At 43.3% G+C, this 24,809-nt stretch overlaps 1 protein-coding gene and 1 long non-coding RNA gene across 4 annotated transcripts in view; one reads left to right on the top strand and one right to left on the bottom strand.

Moving 5' to 3' along the window:
- Positions 1-4,563: 4,563 nt before the first annotated feature.
- Positions 4,564-24,809, bottom strand: part of BMPER (BMP binding endothelial regulator) — a 262,543-nt gene continuing 242,297 nt past the window's right edge. Inside the window, exons 14-15 of the mRNA XM_060020709.1 lie at positions 15,862-15,992; positions 4,564-5,945 (exon numbers count right to left, since the gene is read on the bottom strand). Of these exons, the coding sequence (XP_059876692.1) occupies positions 5,764-5,945; positions 15,862-15,992 (313 nt within the window). The 3' untranslated portion in view covers positions 4,564-5,763. The remainder of the gene's footprint in view (positions 5,946-15,861; positions 15,993-24,809) is intronic.
- Positions 6,961-24,027, top strand: LOC132431126 (uncharacterized). 3 transcript variants are annotated; one of them, XR_009520639.1, is made up of 4 exons: positions 6,961-7,195; positions 7,334-7,507; positions 9,042-9,140; positions 21,534-24,027. It is a non-coding gene; the product is annotated as an uncharacterized lncRNA (long non-coding RNA). The 3 variants fall into 3 exon arrangements; XR_009520641.1 differs by lacking the exon at positions 21,534-24,027 and adding an exon at positions 17,870-18,769; XR_009520640.1 differs by lacking the exon at positions 21,534-24,027 and adding an exon at positions 17,677-18,769.

Raw genomic sequence — 24,809 nt, 5'->3', positions numbered from 1 at the left:
CACATAAAACACAGTGGAGAATGCCCTTCAGTGCAATCAGGTGGCCTGTCCCCTATCCTCCCTGAGGTTTTAGGGGTGGATAGGAGTGGTGGATGCTGCGGAGAAACCTATCTTTTAATCCTCTTTCTTCCCACTTCAATTTCCTATCACAGCCAGTTCGCTCTGAGAACAAGTGAAGTGAGCAAGCCAGTTTTCTAAGACAGAGTCCTCCTGGTCTGACTGTCAAGAGGGCAATGGGGATTCATACTGAGTGGCGAGTTTCCTTTGAATCACCTTCTTCACGGAGGTGTGCAAGGGATCCAGCAGGAACACATCACATCACAGGCTCCCAGGGCAGCCCCCAGAGTGTGGGGAGGGTTCCAGCCAGGCTTCCGGCTGCTTTCCACTCCCCTCCATGCTTGTTTAAGCACCCAGGTCAGAAGGAGCTGTTCAGGATCTGATTCCTTAAATTACATGTAGGAACACAGTGGCAATAACAGTAGAACAAATATTATTTATACTCTCGGAGCCAAAGTGAAACTTTTTCATCACCACAAACATATTCTAAAGCCCAAAATTTCACTGCTGAAAGAACCCCTCAGAGGAATTACTCAGTAAGCCAAGTTCCAGTTTGCAAGAAGCAGAGAAGCATTTTACGTCCGTTTTCAAGGCATAAACTTGGTTACGATATAAAGTGGCTAAAACGTGACAGAATTGTTCCAACCAGAACACTAGGTGAGCTGTGTTTCCAGAACTGTTACCTGTAGGTATGACCACAGCTGCTGACAGTAGCAGGTCCAGCTGTTTGGACCCTGAGCATCCCCAACCCCTGCTGTCAGGCTACAGCCAAGTCAACAAAAGCAGTGGTTAAGTGAATAACCAGAACTTGGACAAGTTCTGTCAAAGCAACCAATGCCTAGAGGGTCTGAAAGATGCCTCCTCACTGTGTAAACAGGGCAGTCTCATTAGAAGCTTCTTCAGTCTTCCTTCCTTCTCTAGATTTTCGGAAGACACATCAAGGAAACTTGAACACACCAGGTACGGGGAGCAAAGAGAGCTTATAACAAAATGACAGAACATCCTCAAACCCTACTTCTGTGCTCCCTCCACTAGAAATCAAGGGACGTTTGATAAGACCTCAGGGTGTGTGAGTTGCAATGCCACAGCTCACAAAAGTTCTGTGAATCCGCTACATCCTAGCAGGACCCAAACCCTGTTGTTCTCTGCACCCCCAGGCTGCCTGTCTTTCTCTTCATCCACGCAGTCACTCGTGCCTTAAACTCCCAGACTACACTATCCCTGCACACACACACACACACACACACACACACACACACACACACACACACACACACACACACACACACACACACACACACACACACACACACACACACACACACACACACACACACACACACACACACACACCTATTTGCATAGGTAGAGCTTGTTCAGCCTAGTAAGGCTCGTTGCAGGAGTCACGTTCTCTGGCAAGTTTCCCAGACACCTCCCCCAAACAGAAAACCCCAAACTGGGCTTCCTGAGGCTCCCACGGCCAGCTGTGTACTCCTCTGGTCTACTACCAGTCATTTATCCTGGACTGTGTCTTAATCCCAATGCTCAGGATGTTTGTTGAACTGAACAGAACACAGCTTAGGTTTTGCTTTACAACAGAAATTTCTGTGAATCTGCTCTCCTGCCTGTGTTCCTGCCGGCACCACCACCACCCATCACTTGCCTATCTGCCACACAACCTGTCACAAAGTTCTCCCCTTGTTTCCTCCTACCTCCTAGTTTGGGGGCTCATCTTCTCTTACCTGGACTATCTCAGGGGCCTCCCACCTGCTCTTTGGGCTGAAAAGCCCACCTCCACTCCACTCACTGAGACAAAGCTCTGATCACATCACTCCACTGCTTAATGCCATCCCCCAGCTGGATCTGCCCTGGAGCAGACCTTCCCATCTGGAGCCACAGCCCACAGGGATTTTGGCATCCCTTCCACTCTTGGAGCAGTTGGACTGGACCTAAGATGTCCCCAGATGTGATCTCCAGCTGCAAGCAGCCCCATTTACTCCACTACTCAAATGTTATTTCCTGAATGCACTATGACGTAAAATTTTGGGAAGCACTGCCCTAAAGATTAAACCCAGGCTCCTTAGCATGACCGTGGGACGCTCCACACAGGTGCTTCCCCTTCCCCTCAGGCCCCGCTGCTTGTGGTGCAGCCACAGTACAGAGCCGCTGGCTGCCTCAGTGCTTTGCTCTCCCTCTACCTGGAACACCCTTCCCCCTTTCCTTAGCCAGTCGCACTCTGAATTATCCTTTAATTCAGGCGCATCCCTACATGCAGATTTCCCACATTAATGTTTTCAAAGCTGGCTTGCTCAAAATTAATCTGAAAGGAAACACAGTAAAGATGGATCTCATGCACGTGTTCATCATTTGATTGATTTAATTAATCCTGTGTAACAACATAGCTCTAAAGCCCAAAAGCTCCCCTTAAAGGACTAAATGTCTGGGTTCTTAATTCAGGGTCAACATAATCACCAGCATTAGTTCCTTGCCCCTAATAATTCATCCTGGGCCACTTGAACCTTGCCATTTTTCAAAATTAAAATCCTGAGTTCTTAAAAGGCCTGTATTGATACTTCAGGCTTCAGAATAAGAGACATTTTTTTGCTTGCTCCTGAGGGTTATGTTTGCAGAAGATGGCTAATTAAAATATCTTGGTGCCTGTCCCCTAAGGCATCTCTTTCTCCCACACCAAGAGCATTCAGACTCACATCCTTGATACTTGTCAGATCCAGATGAATTTGAGTGACAAACAGTAGCAGAGTGAACAGAAACCCAGCAAGGAAAAACTCCACATGCAGCTGTTGCAACCGTGAGATTGATGTGATTTGATTTGATTTATGCAAGAAAAATGTATCAACGACCTACCAGTTACTTTTCTTAATTAGGGTAATGTATTCATGGGTGTTTACAACATTATTCTCTATACCTCCTTGTGCGTCTGAATATTTTCATAGTAAGAAAGAGTTTTCCAGTCAAAATGTTTTTTTCATGTTCAACAAAAGCTGGGGAAAGAGTCAACCACTGGTCTTTCTCAATTCGAGGGGAGGTGCCCTTTTACAGGCCTAGTGGTGATGTCACCGAGTCCAAGCTTGTACTGCTCACCACATGACAGGCCAATAAATCAAGAGACGAGTTGCTGGGGCAAAGGAATACCGACTTTATTCAGAAAGCCTGCAGACCAAGAAGATGGTGGACTAGGGTCCTAAAGAACCATCTTACCCTAGTTAGAATTCAGGCTTCTTTTATACTAAAAGGGGAGGGGGTATGGTTGGTTGGTGTAAACTTCTTGGTGTCAGAATCCTTTGTTATTGCAGCTGTCACATAGGTTTACAATGTTCCTATAAACCTCCAACAAGACAAATGTTACTCTCTGTTCTGCAACATTTTATCTCTGTATGAATGGAAAAGTGTTATACCTTGAAAGGTCAGAGCCTTGAGAATGAGGTATCCTGTATATTTCAGGCTAGAGGCAACATTCTTAACTTGCAGCAAAAGCAATAGAATACAAAGGTTAAAGGAAAAGAAATGGATCCAATAAGGGGTCAGATTTGTTCTTCCCTATTACAGTCAGATACTCAGGAAACAGCGAGTTTAAAGGGGTGGCTTTTCACCTGAAGAATTGGTAATTCTCAACGTGCCACCCTTTTAACAAAAATTGCCATTGTAAATGTCAACAATTCATTTTTCCTCCTAGTGCAAAACTTTTAGTTTAGGACTTTCAAAACATTCTTATTTTCACAGGGAGAGGAAAAAGAACTTGCTTTTACTGAGCACGATCTACAGTTGGCCCTGCGTATCTGCACAGGTTCTACCAACCGCAGACTGAAAGTATTTGGAAATAAATTTCCAGAAGGTTTCAAAGAGCAAAAAGTAAGTGTAAAAGGGTTTGCACACTGCGTCTCAGGTTACTGTGCAGGTAATCTCACTAGCGGCGGGGTGTTTAGGTCTCCTGATCCCATATATTACAAAGCCTCTTTGTGTTTCAGAGAAACAATTTATGGCCCCAAATGCTTAAACAGTTGTGAACAAGGTCACAAACCACACCTGGAGCCCAAGTCTCCTACATCAAAGCCCCCTTTCCAAGTGCAGCACTGAAGCCCTGGCTGCCTTGGGTCCCAGATACTGAGGTTGGTTATGGCCCAAGCACAACAATGACAACCACATTCCCTGGTGTCCCAGACAATCACTATTACACTGTGTGACTTATTCAATTTTCTCAAACAGCTGGAGATGCCCCAGTAAAAAATCCAAACTAATCCTTCAGCTGTCATGAATATATGTAACAGGAACACAAATGTCTTAAGAGGCAATGGCACTACGCTGACTGTCAAAACTTTGGAGGTTTGCTATTATCTACTAATAACACTCTTTATAAAAATAAGTTATTGTAGGGTATATAAAATATATCTAAAGAAAGCTGTTAAAAATGGATGAACCTGAATTTGCCATAGCTTATTTGTAAAGTATAACACAACACATCTTGAAATAGAAAACGCATTGTTTTAAACCTTAAGCCCTTTATTTACTACAATGCAGAACATTTTATTTTTAGACATCAGTGGGTTTTGTTTTGTTGACATGTTCACTTATTCAACTGAAAACAAAAGTCAGGAAAATCACATGGTGGCTAGTAGTAAGAGCAAGCATGTAGACCATTCTTTGTATTGATGTTAAATCAACCGATCAGTAAAGCCTTTCTTTCTAATAATTAGGACAAATTCACTGTTGCCAAATAGTGTTGGTCTAGGAATCCTCTAGAAATAAAGGCTTTCATTTAACACATGGAATAGTCACAAAATGGAGATAGCTTACTTTAACTCATTGGATTTGCTCATCCTAAATTGCTGTGAGATTCAGAGAAATGGATATTTTGTCATACGTTGTACAACAGTTTCTTCAAATACCTGCTCATCCTCAATAAAACTAACAAGTCATCCAGACACACCAACATCTCAATGTGGGACACGGAGGTGGCCATATCCATCATACACACATACAAAATTAGGAGACTCAAGGAATATGCAAAGATGGCAAGAAATCATTTGATTCTCTGGTTATGCTCTAGTGACAAATATATATTTCTTGGCAACCAGCCAATCAGTTCTGGAACTAATATCGGACCATGACCCAATAAAGTCTAACAGCCTCTACCCCTTGCTTTACATGCACCATTAGAGCCTGTCGCCAATCACTAGCCATATTTCTCAGGCATACTTTCCTTTCTTTGGAAGCATGAAATGCCCCTAGATAAATCTGCCATTCCAGAAAAACACACTTCCCATTCAACTGCAAACCCTATTCAAATCAAAAATTAATTCAGGCAGGCAGTTTAGATTTCTTAGAAAACTTCTTAAAAATGACAAACGTATGTGATGGTAAAACCATCCAATATGTCTGCATGCTGCCTTATTAAATTAAAAACACCTGGTTTATTTATACAATGTATTCAATGGCTTACAGATTAGGATCCTAGAAACAATACATGTCTTATAGCAAAAAATATACATATAATAATCCACCTATAGTTTCTATAAATGATGAAGTGTTTCTGAATATATCTATATATCTATATATCTATATATGTACACATATATACTCCGTGTGTGTATTTGCAGAATCAGCACACAAATATCGCAGTCCTTCATTGGCTCTTCCACTTCAGTGTCAAGAACACCAGGTTCAAAGTCTGAAGGAGCGGAACAAAGGTCACCGCTGAGGACAAAGGACTGGCTTGATGCACCTTCCTTTGTGAAGGACCAAGTTTGCTGGACAGTGACAACCAGCAACACACGGCTTATTGCAGGGACCGATCTCATTCCAGTTGTCACAGGTCTTGGCACATCCCGGACCACAGGTATCATACACGGCACCGTGCTTACACTGGGTGGCTGAAAAAGAGGAGGTGACGTAGGTGAGATGTGGGGAAACCATTAGAGCCAGGTTAATTCACCCTCAGCCCCATGCCATTCCCGAAGGCTCACGTCACTGATGGCACTGGTCTCCCCACAGCACAGGTGCAACTCTGCATCCTAACAAAAGAATAACAAACACCCAACACTGCCCAAACACTCTAGGAACCACCTGCACCTAGAAAAACAACATCAAAGATCCCCCTGCTGGGCCAGCGAACTTCAAAATAAAATAAAATGAAAAAGCTTTATTCCCAGATAGGACAAACTATACATTAGTCAAGCCTCAAGGAAATCTATAGGTTATTTAGGTATTGAGAATAGTATGAAAAGTTAACTCCAAATAGTTCTTCCAGCTATTGAGCTGTGATGAATAAAAATAATTTCTGCAACCACCTCGATATTCAAATATATAGAATTACACATACAGGGAAAAAAACCTGCCAAGGGTATTAGAAATGAGTGACATATTTTAATCTAGTGATCATGTGCTGAATTAATCAATTTGAGACAAATTGAGCAAGAGTCGGGTAGGGACCAATGGAGAAAAATTAGATGTGTGACTGGGGAGAGGGAAGTGGCTGGCTGGCTGGTCAGGGAACGTAAAAATGATGATGTAGCCAAATCATAGCAAGTTACTATCTTTGTTAACTTGGAGCTGAAATGATTTTGACAATATTCTGAGACTTCCTGAAATTCATGAATACAGTTGTCAGAAAAAAATACTGCCAACATTCTGGAAGTTTTATGACACGTGGACTTTTCCATCTGAGTTAGCTCCAATGACAATCAAAGGTGCAACCCCTCATTCTCAGGAGTAGGAATGTTGATACACTAGGGATTTAGAACAGGGAACCAGGCCGCACAGCAGGAGGTGAGCGGCGGGCAAGTGAGCGAAGCTTCATCTGTATTTACAACCACTCCCCAGCACTCGAATTACTGCCTGAGCTCCGCCTCCTGTCAGATCAGTGGTGAAATTAGATTCTCAAAGGAGCACGATCCTACTGTGAACTGTGCAGGTGAGGGAATCTAATGTCTGATGATCTGAGGTGGAGCTGAGGCGGTGATGCTAGCGTTGGGGAGTGGCTGCAAACACAGATTAGCATTAGCAGAGAGGTTTGACTACACGGAGGCCATAATGAATCAATTGCTTGCAGACGCATATCAAAACCCTATCAGAGAGTGGCAAGTGAAAACAAGCTCGGGGCTCCCACCGATTCTGCATTATGGTGAGTTGTATAATTATTTCATTATATATTACAATGTAATAATAATAGAAATAAAGTGCACAATAAACGTAATGTGCTTGAATCATCCCCAAACCATCCCCCCTCCCTGCCCCAGTCCATGGAAATACTGTATTCCAGGAAACCAGTCCCTGGAGCCCAAAAGGCTGGGGACCGCTGATTTAGAAGAGTCCTCTTGAAGAACAACAATGACAATCCAGCTTCCAGCCGCACTTGCCTCTGTCTACAGTTGCTGACACACAGCTCCTAGAACACTTGGAAATCTCCAGAGGGATGAGTGTCTTTCGTATGCTGGTAAGGACTGGTGCCTAGGGTCCCTAGATAGCTTCAGGATGGGGGTTGGTTACCAAAGAGACCTAGGCACGATTAGAGGGTTGGAACTTTCGGCCCCATTTCCCAGGGATGGGAAGAGGGATTGGATATTGAATTAATCACGTTCAGCCAGTGATTTAATCAATCATGCCTACATAAGGAAATTTCCATACAAAGCCCTAAATGACTAACGACAGGTTCAGAAAACTTTGAAACTGGCAGACACATTTAGGTGCTGGGATTATGGTGTCCTCACTCCACTGGGACCCTTCTAGACCTTACTCTCTGTACCTCTTCATCTGGCTGTTCATTTGTATCCTTTATAAGCAGCCAGTAAGAGCAAATAAGTGTTTTCCAGAGCTCTGTGAGCAATTCTCGTAAATTATTAAGCCTGAGAGGGGAGGGGGTTGTGAGAACACCTCTCTCCCCCGACTTTGTAGCCAAGTGGAGCAGAAGTGAGGGTAACCTAGGGACTCAATACTTGCAGCTGGCATCTGAAGTGAGGCGTCTTGTGGGACTGAGCCCTTAAACCTGTGGAGGCCAATGCTAACCTGGGCAGTTAGTTAGTCTCAAAATTGAATGGAATTTTAGGACACCCAGTTGGTGTCCAGAGTGTTGGAGAACTGGTTGGTGTGAGGAAAAAAAAACCAACCCACACATGTGGTGTCAGCTTATTGTGAGTAAAAACAGTTCGTTTCCAGGGCACTGGACTTTTCCTTATTTCCCAACATGCTACTTATCCATTTTAAAGTAGTCCGTCTATGAAATTTACTTCAATTAAGTAAACCACATGTGCCACTTGTTTTCCGCCTGGATCCTAACTGACACAGTGGATAAGTAAAAATTTACTACTGTTCTTTAAGGCTACTTTCCCTAACGTTACCTCCACCATGTAACTCTAGTATGCTGTTTTGGCTTCTCATAATTTCATTCTATTCCTTAGGCCACTAGGAACCTCCTGGAGCCACTGTCAAGCTCAGTGAATGTCACCACCATTCACCCTATCTTCCCCTCTTTTAGACTCAGTTCCCAACCTTTTCTCCTTCCTCTCTTGTCTGGATAGGATGTCCCTTGACTGTATACTCAGAGCACCTGGCGCCCACCTCTATCCCTGCATTTGCAACATGAAATTATAATCATCCATTTCCTTGTCCTCTCTTTCTCCAGCTAAATCTAGGCTACTTGAGGGAAGGGCCGTTTTGTTTATTTTCAGCAGTAGTGTGGTGTTTAACATGTAGAAGGGACTCAGAGAGCTGCTGTGTGACTGATGCATTGATAGATGGATGAGTGAGTGAGTGGATCAGCTTAATTTTTCTTCTTTAAATCTCTTAACTTATGCATTTCTGATAATCTTTTGACTTTTCACAGATCCCTTCCAAGTTCTCTTTTTCTCTTTTCAGTGATTAATAGAATATGCTATACATAGACATGCCTAACAATCTGGAAACACCCTAGCTGAATATCACATTCACAGCAAATAACTGTATCCATGTGTTGTTCTATTTTTATGCATCAGTGGTGTTCAAAGCTGGAAATCAGGGTCGACAGAGAACTTCCCAACGCCTGGACTCCCACCCCAGACCAATTAAATTAGGACCTCTGAAGGTGGAACCAGGTAATCAGTATTTTAAAAATAATTTTAAAAATACTCCCCAGCACAGTTAATTTTAATGGGCAGCCGCGACTGAGAACTGGCCCTGTAAACAACCCTCACATTCATGCTTCGGTCGCTGTAGAGACTCACGCCTTTGCAGCAAAGAAGAGGGCAACGAATATTTCCAAAGTGGAAGTAGGTGCACATTGAAAAGCTCCTGCTGTTTCCCACCTTCCTCCACCTAAAACTCTACTGGAGCTCTTCCCAGTCTCAGCGCACTCATCCTCTCTTATTGATGACTTAGGACATCTGCAGGAGCACCTTAACCCACCTCCCTACTGCCTCTCCTCATCGGCACCCAGCCTTCATTTGCCATGTCTGCTTTCTGACCCCTCTCTTCCAGGAACTTGCTCTATTATTTGTCCTTTTCCATGCACATTAATCTCCTCTGTCTCTATTGGCTCCATCCTCTAAATATTGGAAACATTTTCAGGTCAACACTAATCTTTAGCCAAGTATTCCCTCACCTATCAGACTTGTTACCTCCAGACTTCATAGAAAAGTTCACAGTCATTTTATCCAGTTCCTGTGCCATGAATTACCATTGGTGACCTACCTTCCTCACCCACCATTTTACTGAAGCAGTTCCCGCCGACGTTTTCCACAATGACCATATCCACGGACATAGAGGCAGTCCCCATTCTCACATGATCTCACCACAAAACATTTAGTCTTTTTGTCCATTTTATCTTATGACACTGAAATTTCTAGGTTCTTCTGCTAACTTATTGCAAACAAACACCTTCTCTCTCGGGCTTATTTACCTGCTCCCTGGCACTAAATGTTCAAATTGCCTCCAAGACTCTTCCCCTGACATTCTCTTCTCTTCTCTTCCCCTTCCTTCTCTTCCTCTCTCTTCCCTTCCCTCTCTTTCTCTCTTCATCAGTTACTACAGTATTAGCTCTAATTTCCAGTCAAAAAGCTCTGAAATTGATTATCATCTGTTTGGATTCTCTTCCCAAACCAATCATTTTCCAAGTCTTAATTCAAACGTCACCTCCTTCAAGTAGCTACCTGGATCTCCCCCAGGATACCCTTCCCTCTTCATCCAACAGCACTTTTCACTTTATAGTTATGTTTACTTGTTTTAATCCCCCAATTACTGTGCAGCTGTAGTTCTTAATCAGAGATGCTCACAAGAGTCTCCTGAGGATCTTTTAAAAGGTACATATTCCTCAGTCCCTTCCCTAAAGATTTTTGCTCTGTATCTACAGTGGAGCCTTGGGTAGCTGTAGATTTTAAAGGTTCCAGGGGTCACTACAACAAGCACCCCTGGTTGAACAGAGTGAACCACTGAGTCTGGGACTCCTGAGGGCAGAGTCCTTGTCTTCTATGATGCAAAGTTCTGGCACAGGGCCAGGCACAGAGGAGCAGCTTAATAAATGTCTGTGCCTGTTGGATGATGAGTTCATCTTAATGATGTTCAATCCATCATCCCTGTTCCCAAGCTGGATTACATTTGGCTGGCCTTAAGTTCATTTTCCACTCTGCTGCTTCCAGAATGCCTCTTTCAACTCACTTTACCCTCCAGATACTTTGCTCCCTTTCAGATCTTGCAAAGATCCCTTCTAGTATGACAACTCGGCAGAATTTCCTCTCTCCCACCCATGTTCTTACTTCTCCCTCCTCTCCTATAGACATGCATTCTCCCATGTCTTTTCCTCTCTCTGACCTCTCAATTCTTTCTTCTAATTAATTCCACCACTTAATTTTCTGCTGCTCCTCTGTGACATCTTACCTTTGACTGCTGAACACTGAGATTTCCCTCACCATCTACAGGTAGAAATTAAAAGGTTGAAAATGAAGAACTACTAGGAAAAAAAAAAAAAGATCTTTTTCATCATCTCCTTTCAATTCTTCAAATTAAATCAACAAACATCTACTGAGTATCTACTATGTGGCAGGCATTCTCTTAGGCCAGGGAATCCAATGTGAATCAGATATCATCTCTGACCTTCAGTCTCAGGAGCCTGGACTTAACAACCAAATAGGTGAAGAGGACACATAAACAGATTGTTAACTAAGTGCAAGATGTACACGTTAGACAGTGAGAACAAAGAACAGTGGAGGAATAAGAGAGACATCAACTCAATGTGGAGGGTTGGGTAGGGATCCAGGAAGACTTCAGAGAATAGATCCCACTTAGATCTTAAAAGGTGAGTAGACACTGTCAGTCAGACAATGGCAGGAAGAGTGTCCCAGGCAGAGACAGCACTGAGAGCCAAGGTGGGGGTGGGGGTGGGGGGTAAGGGGGTGTCAGTAACAACAAGCAGCCATGACCCAATCAGAAATGGGAGGATCCTTGCTTTGTTGGAGGAAGGGAGCATGGGATTTGAGTGGGAGAGTGGGAGGAGACAGAGGCAGAGAAGTGGGCAGGGGCTGTAAGCCTTGAAGAAGAGGAATCTTGCAAGGGTTTTAAATGGGGGGGGATGACATGATTAAATTTGCCTTCAAACTGGCACAACTTTTAGAAGATCCTAGAAAGTTAATCCTGACTTGGACCTTGTTTTATTACCCTCTGTGAATCCATTTTTTTTCATACTTATAAAAGGCAAACAATACCTTTTTACAACATAAATGATTTGCATAGGGGCATTTGAAAAGGCTTCATTTGATCAAATACATTTTTTAAAAACCAGGAAACTACCAAAGTGGTTAGAGTTAGCAGGTATTTATTCTCAAGGGGGCACATAAGCAGCTACTCTGTAATGCGTGCAAGGATCATTACACGTTACTTTCTGTGGGACCCCATAAAGGCGCCACGTGTTGACTTTAATAATTCGCTCAATAAGTGTAGATCTGTGCCCCCTGGAACTCACTGTCCCCATATGCCCCTACTGTGCTGAAGGTCACAGTGCTGACCTTACCTCCTAATCCTTCACAGGATCCTTTCCCAGTCAGCCAAGGGAAAGGTGGGTGTGTATAAGCAGAGCAGAGTTGCTGCAGGGCAGGGGCCGGAATCACCTGGAGTTTGTAGAATAAAACAAGGAGGAAACTGCTCACAGAACCCAGCAGACTATCTCATGTGCTGGGGGAACACACACACCACTCTGAATATCCCAGCCCCTTGCCCACTTAGAAAATGTATTCCTCAAAGTGCAGTGACAATTAGTAGTGGCACCTACAGGGAGGCTGGCAGAAAATCTACTAAGGATGGCAAAGTAAGATGCAGGAGCAAGGTCATAGCAAAGTTTCAGAGTCAGAAGGTACCAAGTAACAAGTATCAATGATAAGGATAGAAATTGGAAAGATCTACAGAACAAATATTTCCATAAATTAGTGGATGCTTACATAAATAAATATATATTCATAGGTATATATATTTTTCTACAGTGCACTTGCTTATTTGTGTTCTCATAATAATTAAGAACAGTGGCTATAATGCAAATTGACCTAGGTTTGATTCCTAGCTTTCTTAGTTTCCACCTCTGTGATTTTTAGCAAATTACTGAAATATTCTAAGCCTTAATGTCCTTTACAGTAAAATGTGGGTAGCAGAATGTTAACATATAGATGAGAGTGGGGATTAAATAAGATAAAATGTAACACAAAGTTCTAGTATAGTCCTTGGGGCAAAGGAGGTGCTTAGAAAATAGTACACATTAATATAAATGGTCGTTAATGAAACTTTTAGAGACCTTCACAATAGCCCTCTGCACATTGTATTGTATTTAGTAATTCCTGCACTAAACTAGAGTTCCATTAGTCCTCCTTGCCACAGCTAGTGGGCATACACTTCATACGTCATGCTAGTGCTAAAATCCAACCTAGCCTGGGAGATGTCACTTGTTCATTCAGAGTTTCTTGCCTGGCTGGTTTCTTATTTGTTCAACTTCCAAGCCTTTTACCCTGGAAAATTTCTCTTCTCAGTATTAAGTGGCCTTAAGTGCTGTCATAAGTCAAAAGATGTGGGAACTAAAAATTAGTAAAGAGTATTCTTACGGTCTTCAGTATTCCAGATGACTCAGAAATGAATCTACTGAGAGATGCTGCATATCTCCGTAAATACTAACTATCAATTTGTGGAAGTTCAATGTGAGTGAGTGTGTGTGTGTGTGTGTGTGTGTGTGTGTGTATAAAAGGTTCCCCTGCAATCAAACATTGACAGAGGTATACTTCACTCAGATGGTTCTGCTAATTTTGAGTGGTAAATGGAACCTTTCAGAAGCCGTATTCCTTTTCCATTAGAAAAGTAATTTTAGCTGCTGAGATTCAGTCCCTGAACTCAGGATCCTGGAGGGGGGAAAATGTAGTCCTCAAATGCATTGGGTGCACTGAACCGGTGTTAAATACAGCCTGGCATCAGGAAGAGAGGGCTCACATGTTCTGTATCTGATATGATCCTCATCACAGCACCATACCTAATAAAATTAATAAAGTTCTGCTGAGCCCCACATTACACCAGGATGAATGGCTGGGGCTTGAGTTCATATATTTTATTCATTTCAAAGCAGAGAAAAGGAGACGGGCATGTTCAAGGTGTGGTGCAAGGACCCAGTCTCTCAAAACCCTGCGCTTCCTATACTACCCCACACTGAGGCACTAGGAGGGAGGTAAGCCAGTTAGTCTCACCTTTCAGGAGCCTCAGCCATACCTTAATATGAGTTATTTTTATCAACTCAATCCTCCTCTGGGAAGACAGCATTGATAGAGAGGCACTCTTGCCGTGGAAAGTGAACTCAGACATAAAGATTGGACTTGGGCTTGCAGAGGAGAGAGCAAAACCAAAAGGGAAGTTCACAAGTAGATAAAAGGGTCTGAGAGCTTTTTAAGGACATGGATTAGTGACTGTGGCAAGGGGTGGCTTGAGGAAGCTTTAGTAACCCCCAAACGCTCGTCCTACTCCCCCAGAGCCACCCAAATAAGCATACAAATTAACTCGGCAGTTTCAGCTCTGGCTGCAGGTCAGAATCTCCTCAGAGGTTTCAAATGATACACAAGGCCAATTAAAGCAGGATGTCTCAGCAAGGGGCCCAGGCATAGTTTTCTGGTTTATTTTTTAAGCTCCCAGAGTGGCTCCAATGTCCAGCCAGATTGAGACCCACTGTCTAAGTGAACACGATGTCCATGCACTGAAAATATAGACAAAGGCAATTCTTGAGCCCTCTTCCAACCGGATGACAGCTCCTGCCCTCCACCAGTGAAGACCCTCTAGAGTTAGCAGCGCCATGAACTGCCTTCGTTTCTAATAGCACAGCTAAGGTTTCTAGGATTCCTGTAGAATGTTGCAAACCCCAGTCTCTCCCTACCAGGCAAATCTGGTCCTTTGCAGAAAAACATTTGCCAACCCTTGCAGTAAAAGACAAACATTTAGTCATCTCATCTTCAGGTCTAAATAAGAGCAGCAGTTACTACTGACTGAGTATCTTCTATGAGTTGAGCACTCTTCTAAGATGCTTCACGTACGTATCACTAATGCTTATAACTCTGCAGAGTAGAGATTATTGTACATTTCCAAACTATTTCTAAAATCTCTCTCCTTCCTCCACACACTGCCTCCATCTTAATCCAAGCCACCATCATTTTGTCACCCCAAAGACTGCAATGGCCTCTTGCCTTCAATCTTGCCCTATTCAATGTATTCTCTACACAGCAGTCTCTACACAGGGCGATCTTGCAAAAGCAGAAGGAGGGTTGCTTAAAGCCCGTCAGTGGCTTCCATTCTTCTTGGAATAAAAGCTAGACTCCTTCCCAAGACTTGCAGAGTCCTGCAATCCGGCTCTGCAACTCCACTCTCATCTTGTGCCCCTCTTTCCCCGGCCCTCCGCACTGACTCCCTTCCAGTTTGAGAGCGGCTGTCTTATGCAAATATGTTTCCTGTGCATGGATCTCTTGCCCTGAGTCCCTTGGATCCTTCAGTGCTCGGCTGGAACATCATCCCCACAGAGACGTGCTCCCTCTTCTGCATCTAAGTAGCCACCGACTCCCTCCCCATTTGTTTTCTCTTGCTCTGCCCTATTTGCCCCCTCATCACCCTTACCACACTTAGCAAGTCTCTACCGTGCTCGACTTACTATTTTTGTCTGGCTCTCCCACCAGCACCTCAATGACAGGGACCTCACCTCATCTCTTACAGTCACCAAAGTGCCCACAGTGCTTTGTTCAATGCCTAGTACTTAGCCACTTTGTAAGAAACATTTCTGGGATGAACAAAGAAGTCCATTTTATAGATATCAAATAAGCTAATTCACTTGCCTGAGATCAAAGAGCTAGAACGACTATTACAGCAATCTGTCTCTCAGAAGGAAAAGAATGTTCTACTAGTGTTTGTATAACCATTTCTCTCTTTCAAAAAAAAAAAAAATCACACTTATCCTGAAGACCTTAAATGACTGTAATTGTCCCGAATCTCCTTTGCTCCACACATAACCTAAACCACAGCTGTGACTGTCCACGTGCTAAGCACATCCAGCTGGTAGCTTGAGGTTAGGAGGATTTTGCAGCAGTGGAAATCCTTAAATTGTTCAAATGTGCTTGTCACAAAGCATTTCTCTTAAGTGCTTTCTATCCTGCCCAGTGGGAAGCCCCTGTGTTTTACCAAGTTGAAATCCAGCTGGGCCACTGATAAGATTTCTCTCTGGCCAAGGGAGCGTGTGACCATTCACATCATCAAGTCTCTTCTATTGCTATCCTGGGCACTGGAGTGAGTTTCTGATGTTTGGATCGGCCGGGAACTTCTTACCTGCACAGTTCTGCTGAGGCTCCCAGTGGACGCTGATGCCCTCTCTCTGGCAGGCGCGGGTATATGCCAGGAATGACTCGCAGTAACAGTTCTTATGGGCTGGACATTCACACATATCTGTCACGCACGACCTAAGGGACCCAATAAAAAGAAATGAACATTCAAAAATATCAAATTATCAAATGTCCTAAATGCAGCTTGGAGAAAAGGGGTGGGTGGGTGGATGTCAACCCTTGATTGGACATTAAAGGTTGCTATTTTAGGTTGGAAACCTAAAAATGATATAAAAATTCTGCATGAAACCTTACTGGATACCTCTGAATAATGTGACATCAGGTTCCCTTTCTTTTAGAGCAGGACCGGCCAACAGAACTTTCCGTAATGATGGAAATATTCTATAGTCTCCACTGTCCAAAGTAATAGCCACTAATCATATCTAGCTATTGAGCACTTGGAATGTATCCAGTGTGACTGAAAAACCGAATTTTTTATTTGGCTTAATTTTAATTAATTTAGTTGCAAACAATCACATATGCCTATCGGTTACCACGTTGGGAAGGCAGCTCTTAGAATATAGTCCCTATTCAAGGTGCTGCCATTTTGTGAATAGCTCTGATATATGAATAACAGGTTCTATTACAATATAACCCAAATAGTGACCAACTTGATGAAAGCATTAATCTCACGGCTTTCTGAGGACAAACAATTAGGATTCAATTTTGCAATATCTTAGAATCTTAGTCTTTTGAGGAACACACTGAACCTCGTTCTTCAGAACATGGGGTGACAAATTCCAAACAAAGCAAAACTCTCAGGCCCCTAATTAGACTGAAAGATAAAGGCGACTGAGCCAAGGTTTTTGTTGCTTAAGTTTAAATGTGGAAAAGATGGGCCAGGACGTAAAGAGAACTGAAATGTGTTTTAAATACAGACTAATAAATTTTCAAACATGCTGACCTCGGAGGCATAGTAACAACCTCACACTGGAATATGATATTACAGTTTACAAAGGACTTTCACATGCAGTCTGTCACTGAGTGCTAAATAGGATGTAGCATAGTCCCTGTTTTATAAATGAAAACTTCATTTTACAAATGAACAGATAGGCCCAAAGTCACATTAATAAGTGGCAAAAGAGTGAATTAAATTACGCCTCCCGAGACTAGTGCTCTTTTTGTCATAGCATACCAGCATCCTCGTCTTCATCTTCCAGCAAGTTTACTGTCTAACAATTTTGACTTAACATTTTATGCAAGATGCTCAAGATTGATAAAATTAGACTATGCTTATTTTTTTCATACCCTGTTCAGCAAAACCTCTTGCTTACAGAATCTAATTTAAGGCTGGAAGCAGAAAAAAAAAATATTCAAGATTACAAATAGCACCAATGATCTTGAAAAGTGATCAGGACGTGGTCATCCAATGCTACTATGTGAGCATTTCCTCTGGGTGTGAGACATGTGTACATACCTGATTATAGAGAGTAACCTGCTAGCTCTGGCTGGAGCTGGTGTACTGCCTGCTCTGAACAAGAATTAAGTGGCACAAACCATATTAAAGAATCAGCAGACTCACTGTGTACCCTCAGAGTTATTACATTTCAACACTCAAGGGCACAGCCTTGGAAATTGGGAACTAAACTGGAATAAAAGAGAAATGGACCTGAAGCCTCAAGAGGGCTTCCATTTCATCCAATGAGAGATCATTTTATGCCTGGTACTTAAGACACAATAATCAGGACAGAAAAACTACTCTCTCTTCTCTCTGTAATAATCAAGGCTGTATTTCTTAATACCTTCTCCACTTGTATTACAGAAAACCTGCGAAATTGTGTTCACCAGCGAAGCCTTTCCAATATTAGACACACATGTTGTGTCTTTAAATTCATGTGGAGCCTCCGGGCTTCCAAGAAGAGCCAAATAAAGGCTGTCCTTAAAACAGCCTCTGAATGTCTGCGTATGAACCCTCCTCAACATCGTTTCCTTTGTTGTTTCGACTTTTATTTCAGACTAACCCACACTGGTCACATTCATGCTCAGACTTCACAGCAACATCTTCAGCTGCCCTGGTCCTACCCTCCAAGCCCGCTTCTGCTTCACATCTGTCAAGCACCCTCTTTCCTGGCCCAGGGATATGGGTCTCTTGCCCTTGTACTCAACTCCCACTGACGTGACGAAATTGGGATGGCACCTCGTGGGCCTGGTAAAATGATGGTACTTGTATGGAAAAGATCTCAACAGGAGGAAATGCATCCTCTGCTTTGAAAGAACGTCTAATGCAATTCTGTAAAATTGTGTGGACAGTCAACAAACAGAATTTAACTTGTTTGTGTGAAGGGATTGCTGGCCAATGTTCTCCTTCTTTTTTCTTTATTTATTCCAGTTGTCTTATGAAGCTATTTATACAATTTAAAATAAATTATGGACAGCTAAATCCAGTTCACTGAGACTGTTGAGAGAAAATGTTCTAAGCACATACTTAATAATTGCTACGTACACGTACTCTACCCCACCGACAGACTGCTCTGGGCCCTCAGACACAATCAGTTATATAGCTACCCTTTAAAACTAAGGAAGATTTGGGCTTCTTCTATTACTTATTCTATTGCCACTCATGAGAAACAACATTTGAGGGAAAGACGTTTGTCAAAATTAGCCCTTGACTTGAAATATGTCATGTATTTCTAAAGGCTTGAAAGATGTGTTTTGTCATGGAAGTTAAAACTATGTCTTTTTTCACTTGTCAAGTTGATTTTTATGCAAAATTGTGCCCAGGGTTTGTGAGAGAATGGAGAAATAGACAGTGCATACTCTGCTGGAAAAGCGTAAAACTGTTAGCTCTTATGTTGAGCATTTTGCTCTACTCAGCTTTTACATGAATTACCACATTTACTCCACAGAGAAATGGATATGAGGCAGGTCGTATTACTAGCCCACTTAACAGAAAGGGAAACTGAAGCTTGGACATGTTAACAAGTTGCCCAGGGTCACATGGCTGATGACAGACCCGGAACCGCAAAACCAGGACTGAACTTAGGTCTTTCTAATCTCAACACTCATATTCATAACACCACTAGAAGATCTTTCTAGAGAGCAATTTGGCAATACTTCTAAGTAGCCCTAAGAAACGTTCTTATCCTTTGATAGGGAAATTCCACATCTAAGGAAATAGTAACGCATGTGGACAAACACTTTATATACAGGGGTTTCATCATAATGTTGTTAAAATGAAAAAAAAGAAAAGAAAAAGAAATAACCTAAATTGCCTACAATAGGGGCCTGGTTAGATACATTTAGGTGACCACTATGATGAAATATTCTATGGCTATTACAATGCTGTTTAGGAAATATATTTTAAAATGCGAGGAAATGTTCAGGAAGGATTAACTGAAAAAGAGCAAAACTGTTTCAGTCTTGTGTGGTCACACACAGAAAACAAAAATAACTGAAAATAGATATGCCCAAATATTCCTAACAGTCAGCTCAGAGTGGTGGCTCTTGTTATTTTCCTCCATATTTTCTACAATGAACACATACCACCTTTCTAAAAAGATAAAAATCACAGTGTATTTTTTAAACAACAAAAAGAACGACATAGGACATATTAATATTTAAATCCAAATTTAGGAACTAGAGTGAGAAAATAAAGAATGGGAGAAACACAGTTTCTATTTGTAGATCTTAGTTATTAAATACTTCTCCAGCTAAAATCTTTCCAATCTGTGGATCGGGGGCCTCCTGACATAGGCTGTGATTTGATTCACTTTATGTTGTCCTCAGATTTCCACGTCATTGATCTACTGATGCTTTGAACTTGACATCCAGGCGGATGGAATGGATAACAGAATAATTAGGCATGCTTCTGCTGGTTACAAAGGAATTTATTAAGAGAAAATAAAAGCATCCTCGTATGCCTTTCAAATGTCAGGGAGGGGCAAAGCTACTGCCATTCAATTCCTGTTTATCACACTTAATAATTCAGTGTGAGGAAAATCTAATTAATGACACAGTGGAGTTGAATTTTTATATGTTAATGGAAGATTATGGTCCTTTCCTTAGTCAGTATTCACCGACATCTACATTTATATTCATTTTACAGAATCAGTAGCAGAATGTTATCACTTTCAGGAGTTACTGAGATTTATGGCTTTGGCTTCTCTGCTTTCATGGCATTATTCTGTCTGTAATGTCCTGTTTCATGCTGAGTTCTTGGTCCAAAAACACAGCCACCCATTGCTCCAGAGGGAAAACACAGGTTGCACTGCAATTAAGATTCACAAGGAATGCTCTGCAGGTAAAGGGCACTGGCCTGTGCGGTCCCTTTAAGGCATACTTTCTGTCACAGGAGCTTTTAATTCATGTACCTAGAAATGCTTTTCTGATGTATCCTCCCTGCACTTGGCATCTTTCCTGACAGCAGAGAGGTGCAGGCAGGACTCTTGCTCCGCGGGGTTTGCATAGCTGCATGGTGCAGAGATATGGAAAGAGGACGCCAGGAGCTACTGCAGGGTCCCAGGGAGCTGATGCCGTGCTTGCCAGCACTTTGTCACACCACCTGCCTCCCTTCTCTAACCATTTTATGTACGTGTGCCGTGTGTCACTAAGACTCTTGGAAGGCTTTTCCTCATAGCACCCAGCAGAGTACGAGTATCAGAAGCCATCTGTGGTCCCTTCCCTCCCTGAAATACAACTTATCACAACTTATCTGCAGGGGAGCCCTCCTCATCTCTTTTCCCTCCCTCAAGTTACAACCACTGCCTCCTGCAAAGCTCTAAGAGAGTAGCCACTAGCCACATGAAGCTATTTAAATGGAAATTTAAGTTAACTACGATTAAATACAATTTAAAACTCAGTTCCTCAGTCACACTAGCCACATTTCAAGTGTTCAGTGGCCACATGCGGCTAGTGGCCACCATATTGGACACTTATACCAGTTCCATCACTGCAGAAAGTCCTACTGGTACTGGACAGTGGTACCAAGTATGCAGCTCCATCTATGTTGGGAAACCATCCCCGTCCTCTGCAGAGGGATTTATGGGTGCAGTGAGATTAAGATGAAGTTCACTCCTGATGTCTTACCGGGCACCTACAGAAAAAGTTCAAATTTCTTGGCCTCAAAAAGTCAAGGTCGGGCTTCCCTGGTGGCGCAGTGGTTGAGAGTCTGCCTGCCGATGCAGGGGTCACGGGTTCGTGCCCCGGTCCGGGAAGATCCCACATGCTGCGGAGCGGCTGGGCCCGTGAGCCATGGCCGCTGAGCCTGTGCGTCCGGAGCCTGTGCGTCCGGAGCCTGTGCTCCGCAACGGGAGAGGCCACAACAGTGAGAGGCCCGCGTACCGCAAAAACAAAAACAAAAACAACAACAAAAAAGTCAAGGTCCCTAGCGATCTAGATCATCCCTCTTTCTTCTCCACGCATTCTTTTATCCAGTCACATATGAGTGTCTTATTAATCCTCAGGTTTCCTTCTGCCTTGCTGTTCCTGCCTTGAATGTGCCTCCTTGTCTTTTCCACTGGAAAAGTCAGATGCCTATCCTTTAAGACAGTTCAAATTCCTCCGTGGTGCTCCCTGACTGGCCCAAGAAAAGTTATCCCCTCCCTATTGGGTCTTATCCCCTCCACACCTTTATTCTTGCGCAGACCCTTTGAATCCTAATTACCTCTTTCCCTGTTTCAGGAGGAGGACTGTATCTCGCTCATCCAGCCAAGCACTGTGCCTTGCACACACAGCTCATTAAACATTCAGTGAATCATCAAAAGTGAATGAGAATGGCCTGATAACCTTCACACAGCTTGCACAGGGTCAGACAGTTGGACACCGATATCTGAAGGATATGAATCCATCCTTGCCCCTACTTGCTGGCCACTGCCTAACATGGCCACGGCCACCTAGGAATGAAGCTGCTTCTACAAGAACCTTTCCGCCATCGTTTTCATTTTGAACTTTTTGCACCCCTCTTCTGTATCCCAGAGGATTTCTTTTTAATGAATGGTGGAAAAAAGGATTTGATGAGAGAATTCTGCATTCATGACACATTTTCGGAAAAGCACATATCCAATATTGTAGGAGCAACCTATAGCTCTTCTTGTTACTAAAAAGGCAAGCCTCCAATGCTGCTAAAATCAAAACATCAAACAACTCTCCGCTTCTTAGCAACAGCATACCAAGTGATTTTCCCTTTGTTTTTTCTGGCATGAGGGCCACCCCTGCCAGAGAGAAGCAAGTGCTCATGACTTTGCTACCCAAACACAGTTTTGAAGACAGATATATGAACCATTGGGAACTCTCCACACTCTGCTTCTGGGGAAACAGAAGGGCAAGCCAGGAGTGACAGCAGCCAGCCCCATCTGGGAGCCAGAGTCGGAGCTCTGGCTTTCCCCTCTGCCACCAGGAAGGGTCTTTGGCTGGGCTATGTTGTTTAATCTGGAGGGCGGCTTTCCTAGGATCAACACCAGAACAAGACCGGAAGATGACTAGAAAACCACCCTGGGGTCATATGGCTTTCCTTGCTCCGTATATCTGGAAAGTTCACAGAAGCAAGTGAAGGCATCTCAGGCTTGTTAGTGCCTGGGAATCGGCAGGAAAGGCTACGTGAGACAGAGTCCTTGTTAGATGGACAGAGCGTGTTTAGCTACCAAGAGCCTACTTAAAATTTCACGTATACATTAACCCTTGAATTCTGCCTTGACCTCCCTAACCTGAGTTACATGGAAGTAACCAGAGGTAGTAGGCACGGTCAGTACCCATGTCACATTATATCTAAGAAAACAACTCCACACATAACTCAGTAGTGGCTACCTCGGTTCTCCTCAATACTATAGTATATGGGCACCCTTACACTTTCACACACAAAAACCACACTCTGACCTAAAAAACAGGGCCCAAAGATTCAATACTGTGAACTATGAGATTGCTTTATTTAGTTGTCAATGAGAGTGCGGGGCAAACTTGCAGAGCCAGCCAGTAGGGACTCCCTGCTGCCCCCCTGCAGAACCTTCCTGGGCTAGCCACCGTTTGGCACTACCGTGGCTTAACTACGGGCGTGAATAACCGAAAGCAAATATTGGCTTAAATATTGGTTCCAGGTGGCCTGGGGTTGCCAGGCCAGTACAGCAAGGTCAGGCGTTTCTGGATGGGCTTGTGCATTTCATGAACTCTATCCTAGGAGACAGGGCAGGAGACTCTGGGAGGCCAGCTGTTTCTCTGGTTGTGGATCCTGAATTTATCTGCAGTCCAGCTTTCACCACCACCAAAACACACACACACACACACACACACACACACGCGTTAGACCCTGAGCCCACTCCTTAGTGTGAAGAATGAATTCATTGAGCTCTGTTTGTTCCAGAGAGAGGCACGGAGATGAAGAGAGAGGCACCGTACCGAGAAGGGGAAATCGTACAGATACGAAAAACCAAACTCTTAATGATGTAATAATGCCTGCTATAACGGGCAGGCAGCTAGAGCAATGGGCATCTAGAGCAACTAATTTCACAGGGGCAGGCAGGGTGTCCAGAGGTTTCACAGAGTAGGAGAGACGCAGGAACTGGGTCTTGAAGGATCTGTGGAATCATGTTTGGTTAGAGAATGAAGAAAAGGAAATTCCAGGCAAAAAGAGGGGCCCCAGGAAAAGCCCAGAGTTTCCAGTTACTCTAGAGGTAATAGCCACGGTCAGAAGGCATACCCATGTCATATTACACCTAAGAAAACAATTCCAAGCATAACTCGGCAGCGGCTACCTCGGTTCTCCTCAACACTATAAGGGCACAGGGTTTTCAGAGTAAAAGCCCAAGTCACCAGATCTGAGATTTGACAATCATGTGACCCAAACTCCAGTGTTAAAAGGCAAAACAAAAAGTCCCTGACAGGCAGTCACAGAGCTGTTCCTGAAGACCTCGTTCCTCACAGAATAGCCTGGCAGGTCTACTGTTAAGGCATTTCTTTCTTTTAGCCATTCCAATCGTCATCATCTCCAACCTTAACTCCTCGGTGTGACCCCTGGTGCCACACAGACTCCGTGAGTGTGCTGGTGCCCATGCTGACTCTTCCACTATCTTCCTGAGCTCCCCACTCAGCCCCGTGTGTTTTCATCTTCTCGCCTTCAGTGTCCTTCCCTCTGTAACTGCTCTCTTCCTGCCTTGACAAGAATAAAAATCCAACTACCAAAATGACAGGGAAATAACCTACCAAACCATTTTGATAATTATTCACAAGGAACCCCTTTGATTGCCTGGAGTCTGTTTCTGTCGTGTACACACGGCCTACTTATACGTACTTCCAACCTAAAACCTAGGGACGCTACATTTGCACCAATTATACATTCTCCAGACACTGAAAAATACTGATTGCTTTAATCCTCATAACACTCCCTAGGAGGCAAATGCCATGACCTACATGGCAGAAACTAGCGCGTTGCATAAGAGTTCCAGAAATGGGCATCAGCCTCGGACACCCTTCTAAAGCGAGCGATTGTTTTGGTGGAATAAGAGGTATCTGTGGACACAGAGATCTCCTTGAAAGAGTAGCAATGCTTATGATTTTCCTTAGATGCCAATTTTAACAGGAGTCCCTCACACTTGCTTTGAACAGAGACCAAATGACCATCATGCATGTTCTGGAACCTAAAATGTTTTCTCCCTTGATAAGGCCATATATCAGATAGGTGGAAACTACGATTCCTATGCCCATAGTTAAGTTTTCTTGTGTCTTAGGATCGGGGAAGGTGTGTGCACCATTCTATTTGCCCCACACCCAGGCACTACAACTTTAAAGGGGCCAAAGCCAAAGACTCTATACACACTAACATGGTTGGAAATACTCCTCTTAGGAAAGATGAGCTACCTTTGCTTGAGTATGAAACACTGGCTCCACGAAGGGAAAAGCTGATGAACAGACATTTGCTTAGTTGTCACTCATTATTTCAGTTTGGGCAAAGATTGTCTCACACTCATC

The sequence above is a fragment of the Delphinus delphis genome, chromosome 9 (assembly GCF_949987515.2).
Source record: "Delphinus delphis chromosome 9, mDelDel1.2, whole genome shotgun sequence".
In the NCBI taxonomy this organism is placed as follows: Eukaryota; Metazoa; Chordata; class Mammalia; order Artiodactyla; family Delphinidae; genus Delphinus; species Delphinus delphis.
This window is presented reverse-complemented; position numbering and strand designations above follow the sequence as displayed.